At 47.8% G+C, this 19,887-nt stretch overlaps 3 protein-coding genes and 1 pseudogene across 3 annotated transcripts; 3 read left to right on the top strand and 1 right to left on the bottom strand.

The window, feature by feature from the left end:
• The first annotated feature begins 1,161 nt into the window (after positions 1-1,161).
• LOC147959072 (uncharacterized) lies at positions 1,162-3,081 on the top strand (annotated as a pseudogene).
• Positions 3,082-3,816: 735 nt separating this feature from the next.
• LOC147959071 (uncharacterized) lies at positions 3,817-4,434 on the top strand. The gene has a single exon (XM_087532448.1). The coding sequence runs from the start codon at positions 3,817-3,819 to the stop codon at positions 4,432-4,434; it is 618 nt and encodes a 205-aa protein (XP_087388574.1).
• A 3,894-nt stretch (positions 4,435-8,328) lies between these two features.
• Positions 8,329-13,631, top strand: LOC125530584 (damage-control phosphatase At2g17340). Its single transcript, XM_048694967.2, has 12 exons — positions 8,329-8,704; positions 8,784-8,849; positions 10,814-10,880; positions 10,953-11,021; positions 11,134-11,274; positions 11,498-11,626; positions 12,202-12,288; positions 12,660-12,734; positions 12,803-12,880; positions 12,981-13,058; positions 13,136-13,198; positions 13,334-13,631. Exons 1-12 carry the CDS (start codon positions 8,535-8,537, stop codon positions 13,406-13,408), a joined length of 1,098 nt encoding a protein of 365 aa, XP_048550924.1. The 5' UTR covers positions 8,329-8,534; the 3' UTR covers positions 13,409-13,631.
• A 1,488-nt stretch (positions 13,632-15,119) lies between these two features.
• On the bottom strand, positions 15,120-16,268 carry LOC125530586 (uncharacterized). Its single transcript, XM_048694969.2, has 2 exons — positions 16,085-16,268; positions 15,120-15,829 (listed from the first exon to the last, which is right to left on the bottom strand). The coding sequence occupies exons 1-2, from the start codon at positions 16,182-16,184 to the stop codon at positions 15,384-15,386; spliced, it is 546 nt and encodes a 181-aa protein (XP_048550926.2). The 5' UTR covers positions 16,185-16,268; the 3' UTR covers positions 15,120-15,383.
• Positions 16,269-19,887: the final 3,619 nt, after the last annotated feature.

Genomic DNA, 19,887 nt, shown 5'->3' with positions numbered 1-19,887 from the left:
TTATACTTCACACGAAAACACAACGGGTTTTCACCATGAGCACAATTGTGCCTTTTATGCTTCACGTGAAAAGCACTGCCAAGAAACAAAGAAACCAAAGAATAAATAAAAAGAAAAAAACATAGAACATAGAAAAAAAACCTAGTAAAATTGGAAAACCCAAAATCTGAATAGAAACAAAAAGGCCCAAAATGTCGAAAGCACATGCTGAGTGCCTCCAATGTGCGACATGGGTGAAGCGCCCGTGCGTGCGCATTCACTGGGAAGCTGAGGGTGGTACCCATGAACTAGTTGCTCCCAATAAGTGACGAATAGGGATCGCTCCTAATTGGCTCCTTAGGCGCCAGTTTTTGTTGTTTTTTTTTGTTTTTGAGAAACCTCAAGTGCCAGCTAATAAGACTTACAATCACGCACGAGAGTATATGGATCAAAAACTTTCCAAAAGCCTCATCTTCCCAGCTCTAAACCAAAATATTGGGCTGCAGTCCCCTCCCACCCCCAGCCGCGCCCATGGCTGGGACAGCCAGTCCAGATCTGGATCGGTTGCTGCAGACACCGCCGCCGCCGCCGCCGCTTGGCCGGCCGCCGCGCCCCGTTGGCGATGTGGACTGCGTGCTCGAGACCCCCCCTTCGCAGTTGGGTCTTGGGAACGCGGGGCCAGCTGCACCAACCGCCGGGGCTGCCTTCAATGCGCGCCTGGGTTCCTGCCGCATTGATGCTGAGCGCCTTAACTCCAGCGTGCTGGGTGGGTGGCTGACGTGCTTCAAGTCTCCTGCAGAGTCTGCCGCACCTTCAAGCCCGCGCGACGTGGGTATGGCTGGCACTGCGGGGCTCGAGGCCGAGGTGACGGCGGGATGGGAGACGGTGAGGTCGCGTCGGCCGCGCCGGCCGGCTTTGCAGCAGGAAGAATTCAAGGCGCGCGCCCCTCCCCCGGACTGGCTTTTCAACCTCTGCTTCCATTGCCTTCATCCAAGGCATAAGGTCGCTACTTGCCGCAATCCAGTCACCTGCAAGCGCTGCTTCCGCTCCGGCCATCGCGCGCGTGGCTGCACCAACCCGCCGGCTCCACATCTATGTCCGCGGGCGCCTCCTCGCCGGCAGGCGCTGCCTGCACACCAGCGCCCCGCGCCTCCCCTGCCTCGGGCTCGCTCCCCACCTCCCGCCCCCGCAAGGGCCATGGCTGCGCCTGTTGCTGCGGCCTGGGCGGGTGACCACACGGCCCGCCCTGCTGAGGTCTTCACGGTGGTGCACTCCACCCCCGCCATGGTCCAGGAGGCAGCTCTGCTCGAGTCAAACTCCGCGGTGGCGTGGCTGGAGCGCGAGATGAGGGCCTCCTCTGAAGAGATCGCTGCTGCGGTGGTGAGAGAGATCGGCTGTCTACGCCCCGATGTCAACGTCGTCCGCCACTTCCCGGAGGCCTTCCTCATCAGGTTCTTCCACCGCCATCACTGCTCTAAGGCGATCTCGCGCCCGGCGCTGCCGTTCCGGGGCACCCGCATCCAGCTCCGGCCATGGCGGATCGAGTCCCACGCGGAGCACGTCGACATGCCGCACCATGTGCGCCTTTGCCTCGAGGGGCTGCCGCTGCAGGCATGGGACGCCCAGGCTGTGGCCTCTGCGATCGGCACCAACTGCTCAATAGACTACATCAAGCCGGCGTCTTGCCTGAAGACGGACACAGAGGCGCTTTGCCTGTGGGCGTGGGTGACGTGCCCCAGCAAGATTCCGAGGGTCAACTGGATCACCCTACCGGCGCGCGAAGGCGGCGAGCCGGTGTATGGTCGGCGTGGTCTGCAGCACAGGGTCCTGCTTCACCTCTCCATCCTTGAGCAGAAGGTGGGCGGGCGCACTGTTTCAGAGGGCTTCACCTGGCGTCGCAACATCGTCGATGGCGAGACGGTGCCCAGGGACCGTAGGGAGCGCATCTCCCGCCCAGCGCCACGTCATGACAGGCGCGGCAGTGACGATGACGAAGACCGTCGCCGTGGTGGAGATCGGCGCGACTGTGACGCCGCCGCCGGCAGGAGCAGCTTGGGCGCGCGCATAAGGCGCAGCCTCTCCTGCAATCACCGCGAAGAGCCGCGGAACCAAGACAGAGGCCGGGGCGACCACGACAGGAGGGAGGACCGCGGCAACCGTCGCCGTGATGTCGTGGGCGTGCCGGCCGTGGTCCTGCAGGGCTCAGGCTCCGCCTCCTCGGCTGCGGCCCGCAGCCTGGAGGACGACCCTACGGTGCCCGCACAGCAGCAACTCCTTCTTGGCTCCGCCCCGATGGTGGTGGACGGTCCGGTGCAGCCGGTGCTAGCTGTGCGGAGAGGGCGCAGCCCGGCCCGGGCACGCTCACCTGGCATGATCCGGCGTCGCTCCCAGGACAACCGGACGCCGCCTTCATCACCACCTCTATCACCAACGTCCGTGCTCCCGCCGGTACCACGTTCAAAGCGGGATGAGGCCAGACGCTCCGCGTCCATCGGCTTCATTCCGTCCCACGCAACTCTGGAGCTTTGCTCCCCCTCCGTGCTGCTGCTGCCTTTGGCTTCGCCAGCAAGGCCGCCGGGGTTCGAGAGCTCGCCTACGCCGCCGCTCGTCCCCGCCGGGCCGGTGCACCGCACACCTTCTCCCCCGCCCAGGCGGGTTGTGGTGGTGGCCGATGCCGACCTCGAGCCGCTCTTCAAGGAGAGGGTGGAGGCCCTCCTCCCAACGCCTGCTTCTAGGCCTACAATAGCGCGCCGCAAAACGATGGCTGGGGTGACTATCAGCCGCGCCGGTGGGTTCACGCTGCAGAGGACAACCGCCAGGCTGCGAGTTGCTGGGTAGGCCAAGGTCACTCCGGTCGCAAAGGCGGCGGGGGCCATGGTTTGTCGCGGTCTCGGCATCACCAAGAACGGCCAAGATGTCACGGTGGAGATGCTCAACGCTTTCACAGACCGTTTCAAGGAGCAACTTCCACCGGAGGTGATCATAGCCATGAAAGACATCTTTAAGCTGGACGATGTCGGAGCGACTGCTGTTGAGGATGCTCTTCTGCAGCACGGAGGTGCAGGAGCGCTGGATGTGGACAATGGCCAGGACGCCATTTGAGCAGTCCCTGGATGGCTGTAGGGTAGCTAGTTTAAGATGATAGTGCAACCACTGTTATGTAATGCGGGGGTGTGGCGGAGTCTACCCATGGCTAGCCGCTGGCCATGTATCAGGTTGTTATGCTTGAACTATTTGTGTTCCATGGGCTGGTGTAGAACCAGTCTGATTGCTACAAGGTTGTCTGTTCTCTCCTAGGCAAATTATAGGGTTATGCATGTTTCCAAATGACCGAACAAGCCATCAACACACTAAGCTGGTACGTCCGCGACCTCAACTGTCCAAACCGTAGGGCCACTGTGAGCGCAATGATCGCGTCTTCGTCGTGCCACATCGTTTGTCTCCAGGAGACGAAGCTGACCATCGTCGACCAATTCACGGCCGCATTTCTTGGGGGCAACAGACTTCGTAGTTTCACGCAGCGACCGGCAGAGGGGACCAGAGGTGGCATCCTTATTTTATGGGATGATCACCTAGTTGAGCTAACGAATATCACCTACACCAGCTATTGTATTTCGGCAGTGGTGCGGATTAGAGAAACTGAGTTGATTTTCAAGCTCACATCGGTGTATGGCCCCACTGATTATGCATGCAAAGATGCTTTCTTTGATGAGCTTGCTAGTCAAAAGCCGCCGGCAGGAGTGGCATGGCTCGCTTCTGGCGATTTCAACCAAATATATCGGGCAAGGGACAAAAACAACAGAAACATCAATAGAAGTCGTATCACCCACTTCCGGAATGCCCTACAAGCTTGCGAACTCAAAAATTCATCTGCAGAATCGGAGATTCACTTGGAGCAATGAGAGAGCGAGCCCTACTCTCTGCAAACTTGATTCGTTCTTCTGCAACGCGGACTGGGACACAACCTTCAACAACCACGTCTTGCATGCTCTCTCATCATCATTGTCCGACCACTGTCCGCTCTTGCTTGCCGATGCGAGGGGGCCTCGGAGGCCTAGAACCTTCAGATTTGAGAACTTCTGGGCCGCCATGCCTGGATTCAATGATGTTGTCCTCAAAGCTTGGAATGAGCATTGTGAGCACTCAGAACCGTATCAGCTGTTGTTCCATAAACTAAAGAAGACGGCCACCCGTCTCACCGAATGGAGCAGGAGGCTTTTCTCCAAGGCAAAGATCCTCCTTCATGCGGCCCTCCTGGTCATTCTACAGCTTGACATGGCTCAAGAAAATCGGCCATTATCCCTTGAGGAGCTAGACTTGCGTGCTAGACTGAAGAAACGAGCTGTAAGCCTGGCAGTTCTTGAGAGGGCCCGAAAGAAGCAATGTGCCAGAGTGGCCAACCTGAGGGAGGGAGACGCAAACACCAAGTTTTTTCACCGTCGCATAAATTCGTGAAGACAAAAGAACCACATCCATCGGATAAAGCACGAGCATGGTTGGGTGACCGAGCACGAGGCGAAGGAGAAAATCCTTCATGAGCACTTCTCTGATGTCATGGGAAGGGGAGACACAAGCACCAAGGACTTCAATTGGGACGAGCTTAACATTGTGTCGCATGATCTGCACGAGTTGGGGGCGGCCATCACAGAGGAGGAGGTCAGAAATGCCATTAATGAGATGCCTAGTGACAAGGCACCTGGGCCGGATGGATTCACAAGCATGTTTTTCAAGAAGTGTTGGGACATCATAAAAGGGGACATCATGAGGGTCATTCATCTATTTGACTCCCTCCACACATCAAACCTTCACTGGCTCAACTCCGCCAACGTGATCCTGTTACCCAAGAAGGAGGGTGCGGAGGGCGTCTCCGACTACCGACCCATTAGCCTCATCCATGCAATTGCTAAGATTATTGCGAAGGTGCTCTCCATTCGGCTAAGTCCGCACATGAATGTCCTTGTTTCCAACGCCCAGAGTGCCTTTATCAAGAGGAGAAGTATTCATGATAATTTCATGTATGTCCGGAATTTTGCGAGACGACTGCACAGGTGCAAAACTCCCGCACTCCTATTCAAGTTGGACATCCGGAAGGCCTTCGATTCGGTCAAGTGGGAGTTTATTCTCGAGCTTCTCCAAAAAAGGGGTTCCCAAGCAAGGTCCGGAATTGGATCGCCGCACTTCTCTGCACTTCCTCTTCACGGATCCTTTTGAATGGGGTGGCTGGGCCGACGATTGTACATGGCCAGGGCCTCCGCCAAGGCGACCCGCTTTCGCCTCTCCTTTTTGTGATTGCAATCGACCTCCTGCAACAGATCCTGAAACTCACAACACGAAAGGGCCTCTTCCACAAGATTCGTGGTAGGAGGGCCATGGCGAGAACATCCCTCTACGCGGACGATGCAGCCGTGTTCATGGCCCCTATCAAGAGCGATGTCGACAACCTGGCGGCAATTCTAAAGGGATTCGGGGAGGTGACTGGTCTTTGCACCAACTTCCAGAAAAGCTCAGTTGTACCCATCTGCTGCTCCCGTGTCCGATTGGGCCATGTCCTACAGAGTTTGCCTGCAACTAGGACCTCCTTCCCGATGAGATACCTGGGCCTCCCGCTCTCGATCTGGCAACTCAAGAAGGTGGACCTACAATTCCTAGAGGACAAGGTTGCCAACAAACTGGTTACTTGGGAGGGCCAAAACATCACTACCATTGGCCGCACGGCCCTTGTCAGGTCTGTGACCACCTCCCAGGTGATATACTTTATCACACCGCTTGTCGTCCCTCCGGGCACACTGCACAATGTCAACAAGCTGGAGCGGGCATTTCTATGGTCGGGTTCAGACAAGACCACCGGGGCTAAGTGTAAGGTCAACTGGGAGGTGGTTTGCCGTCCAATCCAGTATGGAGGACTAGGGGTGCTGAACACTGACAAATTTGCTCGGACTCTGAGATTGCGCTGGCCTTGGTTTGAATGGAAGGAACCAAGCAAGATGTGTGTGGGCACAGAAAACCCATGCGACGAGGCCGACCTTGACTTCTTCTACGCTTCCACCACCATCATTTTGGGGAATGGTGCTAAAACGCCATTCTGGGACTCCCCATGGTTGCTAGGGCGCAAGCCTAAGGAGATTGCACCGCTCATTTACGAGGCCTCCTCAAGAAAAAACTGGAAGGTGCGGGAAGCTATTAAGGACAATGCTTGGATTTTAAAGATAAGGTCAGACACTGTGGTATCCATTGACCACATAAGGGAATTTTTTACCCTTTGGATGCTTTTACTTGACGTCATTCTTGACGAGCACTCCGAAGACGACATCGTCTGGAAGCACACAACTAACGGGCAATACTCGGCCGCCTCCGCTTATAAAGCACAATTCTTGGGCATGGTTAATTCTCCCATGGAGCAAATGGTGTGGAAGGCTTGGGCACAACCAAAAGTCAAGTTTTTTGCTTGGCTTGCTTTACAAGACCGGATCTGGACGGCGGATAGATTGGACAAGCGTGGGTGGCAAAACTGTGGTCACTGCCCTCTTTGTGGGAGGGAGCAAGAAACAGGGGCTCACCTTTTCTTCAAGTGCCGCTTCACCAATAGGTTGTGGAGGCTGGTCATCGACAAGCTAAGTCTGGACCATATGGACCCTTCCAGTTGGCACCTTGAAGCCTCTGTCAAGGAATGGTGGGCGGACATGACCGGCATGGGTATTCCCAATAGGAAGGTCATGGCCTCCCTCACAATGCTTGTTTCATGGACCGTCTGGAACGAGAGGAACACACGCATCTTCCGTCACAAGAGCGCGCCGCCGCCGATCCTAGTCAACAACATTCTTACCGACGCTAGACTATGGGTGACGGCAGGAGCTAAAAAACTAGGGGACATTCCAGTACGTGAGTAGTTGCCATGTGGCGTGTTATCGTGGGTTGTAAACAATCAAACTCTATTCTCCTCTTAATTAAATGATGAGGCAAATCTTTTGCCTCCGTTTCCAAAAAAAAGAGTATATGGATCCGGCCCAGCTGCGCTTGTTTTAAACCTGTTAACTGATGACCTATGACCGTTGATTGTTGGCTGGCCAACCAGTGACCTAGATCATTGACCACTGAGAGTTGACTGTTGACTTTTCAAAAAAGGAAAAGGTTCACAAATAATGAAAAAAACTCAAAATGTGAAAAAGGTTCATGAAATTTGGAAAATAGTTCACAAATTTGAAAAAAGGTCTTTTGTGAAAAAAGGTCACAAATTTGATAAAAAATATAAATAAATAAATAAAAATACAACTAAAAATATAAATAAAAATGAAAACAAAAATGAGGGAAGCCGACAAAACCCGTGCAAGAAAAACCCAGAAGAAATACGCCCCAACAGTTCCCTTAAAAGTGTCTTAGAGCAACACCAACAGCTTCCCTATATCTAAACTAACCACTGTTTACGAAAAGTTGGGGGCAGAAAACCTCTCCAACAGTTCCCTTAAAAGTGTCCATAACTTTAGAGATCCTGTAAAAGTGGCATTCTTCCCGCAAGTTTACGGAAAGATAATCTTTTCGTATCCTTTTGGCGGGCTAATAACTGCCCGAAACTTCATCGCTTGCCCCGTTGGAACCTCGCCGGAACGCTGCAATACACCTGTACCGCCACGCCTGAACGCCCACGCTGCCTGCTACCAAACCGCCTTGCGGCCGTATCGCTGCCCGCCGCTCACACCGACACCCCACACACCGTTTCGCCCTACCCCTCGCCGGCAGGCACCGCATCGCCCGCTGTCACATGTGCCACTAATGGGCGGGTCTTGGGCAATTATATTTTTTAATTAATAAATAAAAATAAATTTAGGGGAAAAACAAAAGTTGCTCCCAGACAACTTCCTCTAACCTTTTTTAGGGTGTCATCAAGTTTTATTGATCATACTTCACGCGCGATGGAATACAAATAGGATCGTAGGGTTGGATCAACCAGATGTGTCATCCCTGATCAAGAGAATGAGAAAATTTGGCTAATCTATCGGCATCACCATTCAATGCTCTACCTTCAAAAATAAAATTACAATTAAAATTTAAAGCTGCATGCTTGATCTCACTACTGATATTCCCATACGCTCCTTGTGTTCCAGCATGGATGTCCTTCACTACTTGCTTCGAAAGACAACTTCCTCTACCCCGCAAAAAAGAAAGACAACTTCCTCTAACTTTTTTTGTTGTTGAGAATCCAACTTTTTTTGAGTTGAACAACTTCCTCTAACTCTCTTTGCGATGAGACCCCCTGTCCCTCAGCCCGCTAGCAGAAGTTGGGCTGGCTCATATGAAGCGTACCGAGCCCAAACTACGGCACATTGCGGGCCTATCTACATCAGGAGGCAAGAGCATCTGTAGCGAATGTGCGAAAAAAAAGATAGCATCTGCAGCGACTCTCTGCAATTGCCAAGCGGCACTTCGCTTCCTTCATCTTCCCGGCCGGTGCGGTGCGTACGGCGCAACCAGATCTCACGGCGAGGCCGAGCTAACCGCCTCCGAGGATCCGCACAAACCCCCAGCCACCGTACGCACCGCAGCAGCGGCGGCGGAGGGGCATGGAGAGCTCGTCGCCTTCGGTGCCGTTCCCGCTGCTGCAGGCGCCAGTGGAGAGCACGTACCGTGCCTGCACCATACCCTACCGCTTCCCCTCCGACAACCCCCGCAAGGCCACCCCCGTCGAGATCCAGTGGATCGACCTCTTCCTGAAGTCCGTGCCATCCTTCAGGTACAGTCCCGGCCCGGAATTTGAACTCCGTAGCGCTCCACTGATTCTCACTTCAGTTCGTCTTCTGACCCTTTTCCAGGCAGCGGGCGGAGAATGACCCCACGGTGCCGGATGCCCCCGCCAAGGCCGAGAAGTTTGCTCAGAGGTACGTATGTATCAGTGACCAGTGTCTGATTGATCGATCATGTTGCTTCGTTATGACTCAAGTGGTGGTGGTGGTAAAGACAAGTTAGTGTCAGATTCATCAGATATTAGCAACTATTGGCAAGAGGTCGATTTCTTTGCAGATGTAGTATGGGCTATCAAATATCTGCTCCTGAAAAAAGGCCATGATTAATTTGGAGTGGACACATACTACACAATAGCTAAATTCCGTTGGTACTTGCAGACAGTAATTGGTGTGTCAGGCAATTTTTGGTTTGGCACCTGCTCGAGCAGGTGCAAAACCAATTACTGATGGCACGGTTAAAAGTTTCTGCCAGTTCTGTTGTCAGCCACCACAAGATTCACCTGATGTACTTGACAGCGGCAGACTTCATTTTCAATTGCTGAACCAAAAAAATAAAATAAAAATTGAAACAACTCACTTGAACTAGGCAGGCGGAGCTTTGCGAGGGCTGATCATTGGGAGGAAGTATCAAATGAAAAAAAACTAACTTCTGTTGTGTTCATGAACTGTTAACTGTTCGCAAGACAAGTGTCCTAATCCTGATAGAGATATTTCAATCCCAATTGTTAGCTTGCACCAAAAAAACTTCTGTTATTGTGAATATTAAGAATTTTGGTGTGGCGTTTTGAACAGTAACAAGCAAACACGCAGCACCTTAGTCTAAAAGTTAACTCTCTCACTAAATTTCTTGGGCGTTACAGCTTCAAAGCTCGGAAGGGCCGCCTTCGCTGATATTATGATATGGGTGCCATGTGGAAGTAGCTGGCCAAGTTAGTTTATATTTGTAATATTTATTAGATCAATTATCTTTGAGGTGAAAGCCATAAAGTTGAACAGCTGGATATTACCACTTGGTGATTCATATGCCTAACAGTTCTGCTTGTGCACATAAACGAATGCCATTTCACCTCAGAGTATTTTGGGATATTCTATTTTACGAAGAAAGGGTCAAAGAGCCTATATCTTTGACAGTCACTTGATTGGGATGTTTTGGTCAAAAGAGTACGGATGTGAGAAGGATAAGCCGCTAAGGCTAAGTTGATATCAAGCAGGTGTAAGCACTCAGCTTTGGTTCATCAACTGGCAGTCTAACTAGTGATAAATTTGACAGACTAGGTTTGCACTTAGTATTCCTTGATTTATGCCCACAAGCAACTTATTAGCAGTTCTAGCATTAACCTGTCGCAGTTTATCCACGCAGAATGATCTCAGTAACTAGCAATGTGAGGTAATGCTGAGACCTAGTTAATTCTAAGAATTACTATACCAAATATTTGAAATGAAGCGTGAGATCATGTATGTCTTTAACTGTACCATGCTCTTTCATCCTTTCGATGTATTGTACATTGTTCTTAAGGCGGTAAGGTGACCTAAGGTGAGCACCCACTGTCCTGACGCCTATGCAGCTAAGGCAGGCACAATTGCAAGGCGCTGCCAGGGCACCTTGCCACCTAAGTGTCCAAGACGGGATGCCTTAACAACAATTGTATCGTGTATGCTACTAAGCACCAAAAACTGTACGATTCCGGAAATGATTCGTGGGATTCACTTTCATGGTTCGGATGATGATTTCTCTTGTTTGTTATTGGGTGTCATGGGCAGATATTTGCCAGATAATGTTTGGCTGCGAAATTAGATCTGCAAATCACTCCAAACCATGTTGTTATTTTTATATGTTAAGGTGCTTTAGTCTTAGGTTCAATGCTTTCATTGCGACATATTACATGTATGTGTGGCTTAATTTACACCAGTCAACATTTGCATTGCTTTGTTAAAAAAAAGTGCATTACACGTTCATGATTGCTTCTCTAAGGTTAAGCGCTGACATGATGTGCATCAACGGTTACTCAAATATTATCACAATGTTACTCTGTTCATATTATGAAGCCTTCTAGATGCATTCTTACATTTTGTTATGTACATATTGTTGTGTGGTGAAGGTACACTGATATGCTTGAGGAGTTGAAGAAGAACCCAGAGAGCCATGGAGGACCTCCTGATTGCATAGTAAGATGAGTTTTTCATTGGATCATGAAAGAAAATTTTCAACTACTTCTAACTCTTGCAATGGATCTCAAGCTTCTTTGTAGGCTTCGTGAGCTAATCCTTAGAGAATTGGGGTTTCATGACATCTTCAAGAAGGTTAAGGTAAATTGTAACAAGGTTTTCCTACCTGGCATAATTTTGTTATTCATTGTTGTGATAATTTCTGGTCGTAACTGTTTCTGCTCCTTTGATTATTTTGATTCTTTACGAGTAGGACGAGGAGAACGCTAAGGCTATGTCACTGTTTGAGGGAGTTGTTCAGCGGAATGATGAAATAGAAGATGGTGAGAAACGAGCAGAGAACTTGATCCGTGGAATCTTAGCAGGAAACATATTTGACTTAGGGTCTGCACAGGTATGTAGTCCCAATTGCATTAATTTTTTATTGGTCTTTTACTCCCATGGAGCTTCGAAGGGCTTACCTTAGGTTGCTTTGAAACATCACCGCCTTAATATGAAAGACCATTCAACCTGAAGTCCTGAAAGTGATGAAATCAAATTTCGTTAGTTCTTTGTGAATCCTTCTGAGATCTCTCTTTGTTATTGACAAAATATTCTTTTTATTGCAAAACTTGAAGCTTGCAGAAGTTTTTGCTAAAGATGGTATGTCCTTCTTGGCGAGTTGCCAGAATCTTTTATCTCGACCTTGGGTTATTGATGACCTAGATGCATTTAAAAGCAAATGGACAAAGAAATCTTGGGAAAAGGTAAATTTTATTGTTTTACTGTATTCTTGTTGAAACTGTACAAAATGCCAGACAGAGCCTGCTGTCCATCCTATGGCAAGAGACTGTTTTAGTTTGCATATGTGGCAATGTACTGTTTTATATGTCATTTTAGTGTATATCTGCAGTTCTATGGTTTTATATTTTGGAAGAAAAAAAGTGCTAATATCATTAGTATTCTGGTTCCATGTCTATCTCCAATAATTATGGTTCTTATTTGTTAATAACCCATTTATAAATTGTTTTGATATGTACTATGTACATTATTAGAAATCAATAACTCGCTCAGTGATATTTAGTGTATTCCTTTCTGTATCTCCTGGTAGCTTTGTTGGTGGATTTGACTTATGTATCTGTGGTTGTTACTGTTGGCCTAGTAACAGTTCTGGACCATCCATGCATCAATTACGGGTGAAATCATTACTGGGCAGTTGCATATAAACTATGTTTACTCAGTGGCATTTTCTTTCAGCTGTGTATATGTTTACAATGTTGATTCTGTACAACCAACCTTAAGTTTGTACCTAGCTGAATCAATCTTCTATCATATGCTGTAGGCAGTTATTTTTGTTGATAATTCTGGTGCTGATATCATATTGGGCATATTACCATTTGCGAGGGAGTTGCTCCGACGTGGCACTAAGGTTTGTCTTAATCTTTTCATATTGCTCTTATTCATTCGGAACTACTGGAAAGCATGGACAAGGGTTTGCTTGTCATTTCTACATGAGTTTGTTTTCGGTAGTAACGTATCGCTCCTATTCAGCTTTTAAGTAACTGAATGCAAGAAATTATCTATGAAAAATGGTTCACATTGAAGTCTATGTCTATCCATGACTTCTCAATTAAGCTGAAAGTGTGTTCGTGCTTATGTGCGCGCTTGTGTTGTTGTACATGTCCAACTTGGAATCACTGTGATCGATGCATAAATTGTCTTGTGATTTATGATTTCTTTTCTTTCTTTTTTAGTAAAGAGTAAAGAATATCAATAGTTATCTTTCTTTGGTTGGTGCAGGTGATACTTGCTGCCAATGACATGCCTTCCATCAATGATATCACTTACCTAGAGTTGGTTGAGATTGTAAACAAGGTAACTAAAAAAAATCATATATCATTTATGATACAACAATGTGACTCATGTTCTTCAATTGTTTTCAGCTCAAGGACGAAAATGGAAAGCTTGCTGGTGTGGATGTATCTGACCTCATTGTTGCCAACTCCGGGAACGATCTGCCAGTAAGAATATCTTGAACCTGACTCTGCCATCCACTATGGTGGCTTCGTAAATTCTATTGATTGTCTCAGATGCTTAAATAGACAACCCACCTCGTCTCAGGTAATAGATTTGTCTAGCGTCGCACCGGAACTAGCCTATATGGCAAGCGATGCTGACTTGGTCATCCTAGAAGGCATGGTAAGGGCATTCACAAGTTGGCACATCTTTTTGTTTGAAGGCCATCACTAATTGCACCCTACCTGTGTCATTTACAGGGAAGAGGAATCGAAACCAACCTATACGCACAAATGAAATGTGACTCGATCAAGATTGGAATGGTGTGTTGTTTTATGTCCATTATGATTATGTGATTTATTTATATCAAAGATTATCCAGATTAGCTGCAGACTGTATGATTTAACACAAACTGGTTACTGAAGTTCACAAACTACTGTTTTATTGCTCTGTTCCAGGTCAAGCATCCCGAAGTGGCGCAGTTTTTGGGTGGAAGGCTTTACGATTGCGTCTTCAAGTTCAACGAGGCCTGAAGCACTCTGAAGCCCCTGCATGGCACCAACCACATTGCATTCATTTTAAACATTGATTACTGATGCAATCCTACACTGAACGTATGCATCCATGATGATAGCAAGTGGAAGAAATTACAATTCGCTTGTTGTAGTGTGAGGGAGAACAATTTTTTATGGCAGATGTGTCAAAACACCCCTTTCTATGCTTCAGGTTAATAATATAAGTGTAAATTGAGGTGCATTTTGGAATTCCCTATTTGCCGCATATTGCGGCAAATTGCTGGTGCTTTGCAGAGGGCGAGCGGCGATGGGCTGGCTTGTGTAGATAGTGTAGGTACTACACCATCTGGTTTTGATTCTTTTATCGGTTTTCCGGTTTCTTTTGGTTTTTTGTTCCTAAACATTATGAAAACAATGAATCTACGAAAAAGATACAAACCAATCTGTGCCTACCGTGCATGGGTACTGTGTTATTGAAGCAATCTACGAAAAAGATACAAACCAAACCAATCTCATGTCTCATTGGGTAATACTCCCTCCGTTCGTCTAGATACATCCATTTCTGTGACAACTAACTCCGAACGGAGGGAGTAATAGTTTTATCTATTTAAATACCACATGTGTATTGAAGCAAGAATTACAACAACAACATTTGCTTGACAAGTCAAAGAGGGTACCCAGCTCGCCGCCGAATTCATATGGCGCCACGTCAACTTGTGGCTGATCGGCAAATGATTGCACATATTTTGCGTTTCGGCTTGCTGTTGCCCGAATGCTGTGCTGACGATGATTTCCTGGTAGCTGGAGATTTACAATTGGAGAATTCGATCATGAAATGGTTGGGCGTCTATTCTCTGCTTTCTTCAGCCGCTGCCTTGGCCTCCGTGCTTGTACACCTACGGCTGAGCATGAGCACACACGCGCAAAGGACTCTTGATGCGGCATCCATGGATCTTGATATTAAAAAGAAATCGTAAGTATGGTTTTGGTTGAGTTTGATGGGGAGATTATAGTTTATGTCAATTCAATGTACTAGATATGCAGGTCAGAAAATTGTTTTGCCTGCCAAACTACTGTGTCATGTATTCATGTTACACCTCTTGTCATTCATTTTCTTTATGTCAACCCCTATATCATTCCTAAATCCTAGTGGTGTAGTCATATGTAGATATGTTGATGATATCATATTGTTTTTAAAAGATGATAAATATGTTAGGAATTTCAAGTCGACACGTTTGAAACAATGGTCCGGTTGAAGATCGATTAAAAAAAAGTGAGGTGCAGTGCTTTTGATCCAAGATGACTATGATTTCCATAGTTTTTTACTTGTCAAATGACATCCTTCACTAGATCGTTCTTGGGCTCTCGCCCATCTTGCCCTAATGGTGAATGATTCTATCCTTCAATGGTGGACCTCTTGGCAACTGTCCATCCCGCCAAAGCTTCGCAAGGGCGTCAACTCGGTGGTGATTTCCTCGCTACAATGCACTTGGCTTGAGAGGAGCCGGCGTGTCTTCAAGCACACCACTTTGCTCCCTACTGCGGTAGTTGATGGAGTGCGTGATCATTGCCGTGAGTGGCGGACGGTAGGAAACAATAATTTAAGAAGAATAGTACCATAAGTCCCTTGTTGTACACCGCTTGGGCTGCCACCTTTGTTGGCGCCATGGAGCTACTCTTATAAATCATAGATACTTTTTATCATAATATATAGGCACATAGATCTCTCTGTGTTTAAGAAAAATCAATAATCAAAGCCCACTTACAATTTAAAACATATCTTCTATTTTATACATAATAAGAAACAACACAAGGTTGGCTTGCTCGCCTGACTTCTCAACCTTATAGACCTTGCTCCTATAACGCGACCATAAGGACCATTTTTTTATTTAACCACATCACATAACAACACAGATGCTTAATTAAAACACAAACACATATCTAGTGTTGTTTTCACAGTTCCAACCATTGTGACCTCTTGCAAATATCCATATCAAGGATAGCCACCGCCACCATATCCTCCACCGTAACCTCCACCGCCACCGCCACCGCCACCGCCACCGTATCCTCCACCTCCACCATATCCGCCGCCACCACCATATCCCCCGCCAAAGCCGCTGCCAAATCTACCATTTCCACCGCCATTGCCATACCCGCCACCATATCCAGGTCCATAGCCTCCACCGCCGTAACCATGCCCATAACCGCCACCATGCCTAGAATTGCCGTATCCTCCACCATACCCACCACCATTGTTTCCATAACCTCCATAGCCATAACCTCCACCACTATTTCCATATCCCCCACCGTTACCGTATCCGCCACCGCCATACCCTCCACCGTCTCCGTATCCTCCATCATGCTTGTTTCCACCTCCCCATTTCTCTTCCTTAGGCAGGCCCGACCCTCTTGCAGGTTTCACATTCTTCTCCTTGGACTCTGCATGAACAAAATTCCTTAGTGAACATTGCTTGAGGTAGACAAGGGACGTGGATTTTTAGAGCACTTGCACCTAGGCCCTGCTATCTTAGCTCTTCAATATCGCTTTAAGATCCGTGCGGCACAACTAACTTTCTATTTTCGGGTAGACAAATAGTGAACATTGCTTGAGGTAGACAGGGTAGCCGTGCATATATAGGATGAAGTATGAGTTGTGTAGTCTACTGTGTTAGTAAATACATATAAGTTACAAACCTTTAGCATCTGTAAGCTCTCTAGCATCCGCTACATCCTCGGAGAGAAGCAGGAGCGAGGCTAGTACGACACCAAGAAGAACTAGAGACTTGACCGCCATTGGCGATGATCAGTTTGATCGAGTTATAATAGCTACCTTAGGATGAGATGATATCGCTGCTAGAATTGCCGTACTTATAGAAGAGGCAAGACATGAATGCATGCACGCCTATGCCTATCTCCATTTTTAAAAGTTTCAACCTTCGATAACTCCATGCACCGGTATGGTTGGCTGTTAGCTAGGATATGATCAAACCGGGACCGAGCTTTGGTATATCTCGTTGTCACATTTGATTAGCTACCCCCAGAGTGTAGAACTACTTGCTAACAAGAACGCTGTGGCGCATCAAGCCATCCATTGGTAGACCAAAACTGAATAACGCCGTTCGATCCACCAATCGCCCAAAGGTCGGCCGGCAACTGTCGTCCTTACCGCAATTTCGTCTAACAAAATAGAGATTGTCCACTTTTGTGCACCCGTGTATTAATTATTATTATCGTATTCATTGATCGATTATATCCTGTCTATTAATTTGACCCGTGTATGTTAGCACGGATTCATCGATCGATTACACCCCAGACCTGCCCAAAAACCGAGTCCGCGCCCGCTCCCTCTCCCGCACGAACCGGTTGCTGCATATTCATGCCGGTCAGCACAGCTCTAGAGTGCTAGCTTCACATTAATGTCGGCTCGGAGTGGACACGATCTCTCACTGGAGCCAGCATTTTAGCGGCATGTGGGCCAAGAAGGACGCCCAGTCTTCGTGCATGTTCTGATGCAGAGATGCGTGACCGGAAATGACTGGAGCGATATGGGAGATCCTTTCGATGGAGCATTCGAACCGGGCCCTACCCATCCGCCCACCGACATTAAACAGGCGCGGCGTCCGAGAAACCAACTCTGGCGCCCGCATTGATATAGCCCGCTGCTTTGCCTGGCCGATACCCAAATGCCGCGTCCTCGCCTGGCACCACCCACACCACAACACGTCCGCTATAATCGTGAGCTCTAGAGCGATGTGGGAGAGCCTCTCAGCAAAGCAGAAGTAGGAGTTGGCCGGCATTGCGATTGACTGGCATGCCCATCGTGTGCGACGGACTGAGGCTGGCTTGCTAGTGAGCGCGTCGGAGGTCAGCGACGAGACGACGGAGGAGGCATCCGACGATGAGCCGATGCCACCGCCTGTGCAGACGCACTTTAACACTGTCATGGTGGAAAAGCAGTCGGCTCCGCATATGTCGGCATTCTGACATGCGCAGGAGGATCAACGCTACAACCTCTCGCTCCTTGATGAGCACCGGCTCACAGAGGGGCAAATCGTTGGCGAACAAGCAAACGACGATGTCGTCGTGGCCATGGTCACGAAGGATTCATGCTTCCTTGATGAGCAGTGGGCGCTGTACCAGTCCATGTGCAACTCTTGTGATGTCTGTTGCAATCGATGGTGGCTGCATGTCCTGCGGGCAAAGAGAGATACCCTCTTCTCGGATATCGGTGTCGAGGCAGACGAAGAGGAGGCACAGACAACCAGGATGTAGCCAGCTCCCTGTTGGACGTGCCACCCATGTGGTTTGCTTCCCGTCGCAACGACCATGAACTTGGTCCGTCCACAACCGGCGTCGAAGACACGACGAACACCGCCGAGGAAGAGTAGAACATGGGACGTTTGAATGCTTGGTGTCGCATGTGGGTTGTGCCCTCACGTCTTATTCTTCCCCTCTCACAACTTCACTTCCAAGGGCTCACGGTCGGTGAGCTTGCTGAACATGGGGAAGACATGACATGGGACACGGTCGCCGCCATGGCCGGCAAACATTTAGACTACGTTAAAAAAGTGTCACCCACTTTTGTTTAGTGAAATATGTTGAAAATGTAATGAATTCGATTATGTTTAAATGAAAATTGTACGATTTGCATGAAATTTGCCCGATTTGTTCCAATTTCTTTTGAAATGTGTCCGGACGTTTGATGTTCAGGGTTTGGATAGCCGGCTCTTGTTATCCATGGATGCGTCGACAAACAAATAGCGTGTCTGTTTTAAGAGTCGCGTTGGAGATGTCCTTACATAGAAATATCAAAATATCTGCTTACACGTACACACTAAAGTGGCACCCGTAGCTTTAACGTGAAAATGCTTATACTCTTTGCTTTTGGTACTCTAATGAACTAATTTAGTTAGCTAATTAATTCATATTTTTCATAACTACACATTTTAACCTTTTCATTAGTTCAATGAAACCGATCTCAATAATTTTTAAGAATAGACGACTATGCTCTCTTTAGGGTCGACTCCTCGGATGAGGACAAAGAGGACTATATGGCCCATGTGCAACTCGCGGCCGAGCATGCCAGTGAGGACTACGTGGCATCACTTGTTCAGGTGGACCCATAGCTCTCTGATGAGAACCATGCTCTCCTCGAGTCCATCAAGGACGAATGGGAGGTCGAGGCCAATCGCTAGGAGATGGCACAATGTCGTGTCGAGAAACACAAGATTTCGCCGAGTTCGACAAGTTCGTCGACGAGCCGAAGGTCGTTGCCATGGATTCGGTCCACCGCCAATGATCACGAGGTGAGCCCCTCTAGCTAGCCTGGGGGGAGGGGGGTGCTACCCGTCCCCTCCGACTCTGACTACTCGTTGCCTGGCTTCTCCGACTTCGATTTGGAGTAGAGCTCCATTATGAGAGTAGTCTAGCTAGATAGTTTGATATCGATGTAGTGTTGATGTAGTAGGTAATGGAGTGTATTAGTGACTGCACTATTTAATTAAGATTTGTATGATGTTAATGTGGTACCATGCTCTACTTATGCAATGAAGTATTTATCAGTGCTTGTGCATATGGTATGTGCTTGCGTATGTGATATGCGCCACAACAACTCCTTTTTCATGTTTCTTCTTATTTGAATTGTTTAATCCAAAGACTTTAGGGATGGGATTGTTAACCTAATTTTTTCCTAAAATTTTGGATGTGAACTTAGAAGCATATGCACTCATGATTTACCTTGCATATTTGGTTTTTGAAACTAGCAAGACCGACATTGAATTCAAATTCATTTTTGAGTTTATTTGGAGGTCATGAAAATTTCACCAAAAAGTTGATTTTCAAAAAACTTGTATAAGGGCAGGAAAGAAATATCCTAAGATTAATATTTGCCCTATTTATTTTGTGTTAACAAAGGTTTGAAAATAGTTTAATTTGGGAAATTAAACTATGAATAAAACTTTGGATAAGATAAACAAAACAGAAAACGGAAAAAGAAAGGAAATAACTTTGCAAATAGGCCCACTAGTTATGACAAAAATAGTTTGTCAAAATCCTTTGAGAAAAAGTTCAAGCTGCTAGGAATATTCCCAAAGGATTTTAGGAAGAATTTTATTTTTGAAGAAAATTCAGTTTTACATTCAGATGTGAAGACAGAGATGAAAACAGAAAAATAGAAATAGAAAAAGAAAATAAACAAAATGGGCGAGGCCAGCCAGCCAACCGGGCCAGGCGCGACCCAGCTAGCCAGCTGGCCTAGCCTCCCACCCCCCTCTCTCTCACTGACGAGCAGGCCCCGCGCGTCAGCATCACCCACAACCTCCTGCAACCGCCGCCCACGGCCACACCATGAATGTGCACGCGCCCACGACCTCCACTCCACAATTTGGTGGAATATTAATGGGTTAATTAAAATTAATAAGTCAATTGTCATGACGCAGGAGAAATAGATTTGAAACTGAAAGTGAAACTTAGGTCAAATAAATTCAGATAGTGCAAGT

Source organism: Triticum urartu, chromosome 7A, assembly GCF_056163025.1.
Source record: "Triticum urartu cultivar PI428250 chromosome 7A, HENAU_Tu73, whole genome shotgun sequence".
NCBI lineage: Eukaryota > Viridiplantae > Streptophyta > Magnoliopsida > Poales > Poaceae > Triticum > Triticum urartu.
Note: the sequence above shows the minus strand (reverse complement) of the source record. Positions and strands in the feature narration are given on the sequence as shown.

What these genes read in the sequence shown, in the direction of transcription:
- LOC147959071 (XM_087532448.1), top strand. Translation starts at nt 3,817, where the DNA reads ATGCCCTACAAGCTTGCGAACTCAAAAATTCATCTGCAGAATCGGAGA.
- LOC125530584 (XM_048694967.2), top strand. Translation starts at nt 8,535, where the DNA reads ATGGAGAGCTCGTCGCCTTCGGTGCCGTTCCCGCTGCTGCAGGCGCCA. An exon ending in GAGGACCTCCTGATTGCATA is followed by an intron (nt 10,881 to 10,952) that starts GTAAGATGAGTT and finishes ATGGATCTCAAG; the next exon opens with CTTCTTTGTAGGCTTCGTGA. An exon ending in CAAAGAAATCTTGGGAAAAG is followed by an intron (nt 11,627 to 12,201) that starts GTAAATTTTATT and finishes CATATGCTGTAG; the next exon opens with GCAGTTATTTTTGTTGATAA.
- LOC125530586 (XM_048694969.2), bottom strand. Translation starts at nt 16,184, where the DNA reads ATGGCGGTCAAGTCTCTAGTTCTTCTTGGTGTCGTACTAGCCTCGCTC. An exon ending in AGAGCTTACAGATGCTAAAG is followed by an intron (nt 15,830 to 16,084) that starts GTTTGTAACTTA and finishes TTGTTCATGCAG; the next exon opens with AGTCCAAGGAGAAGAATGTG.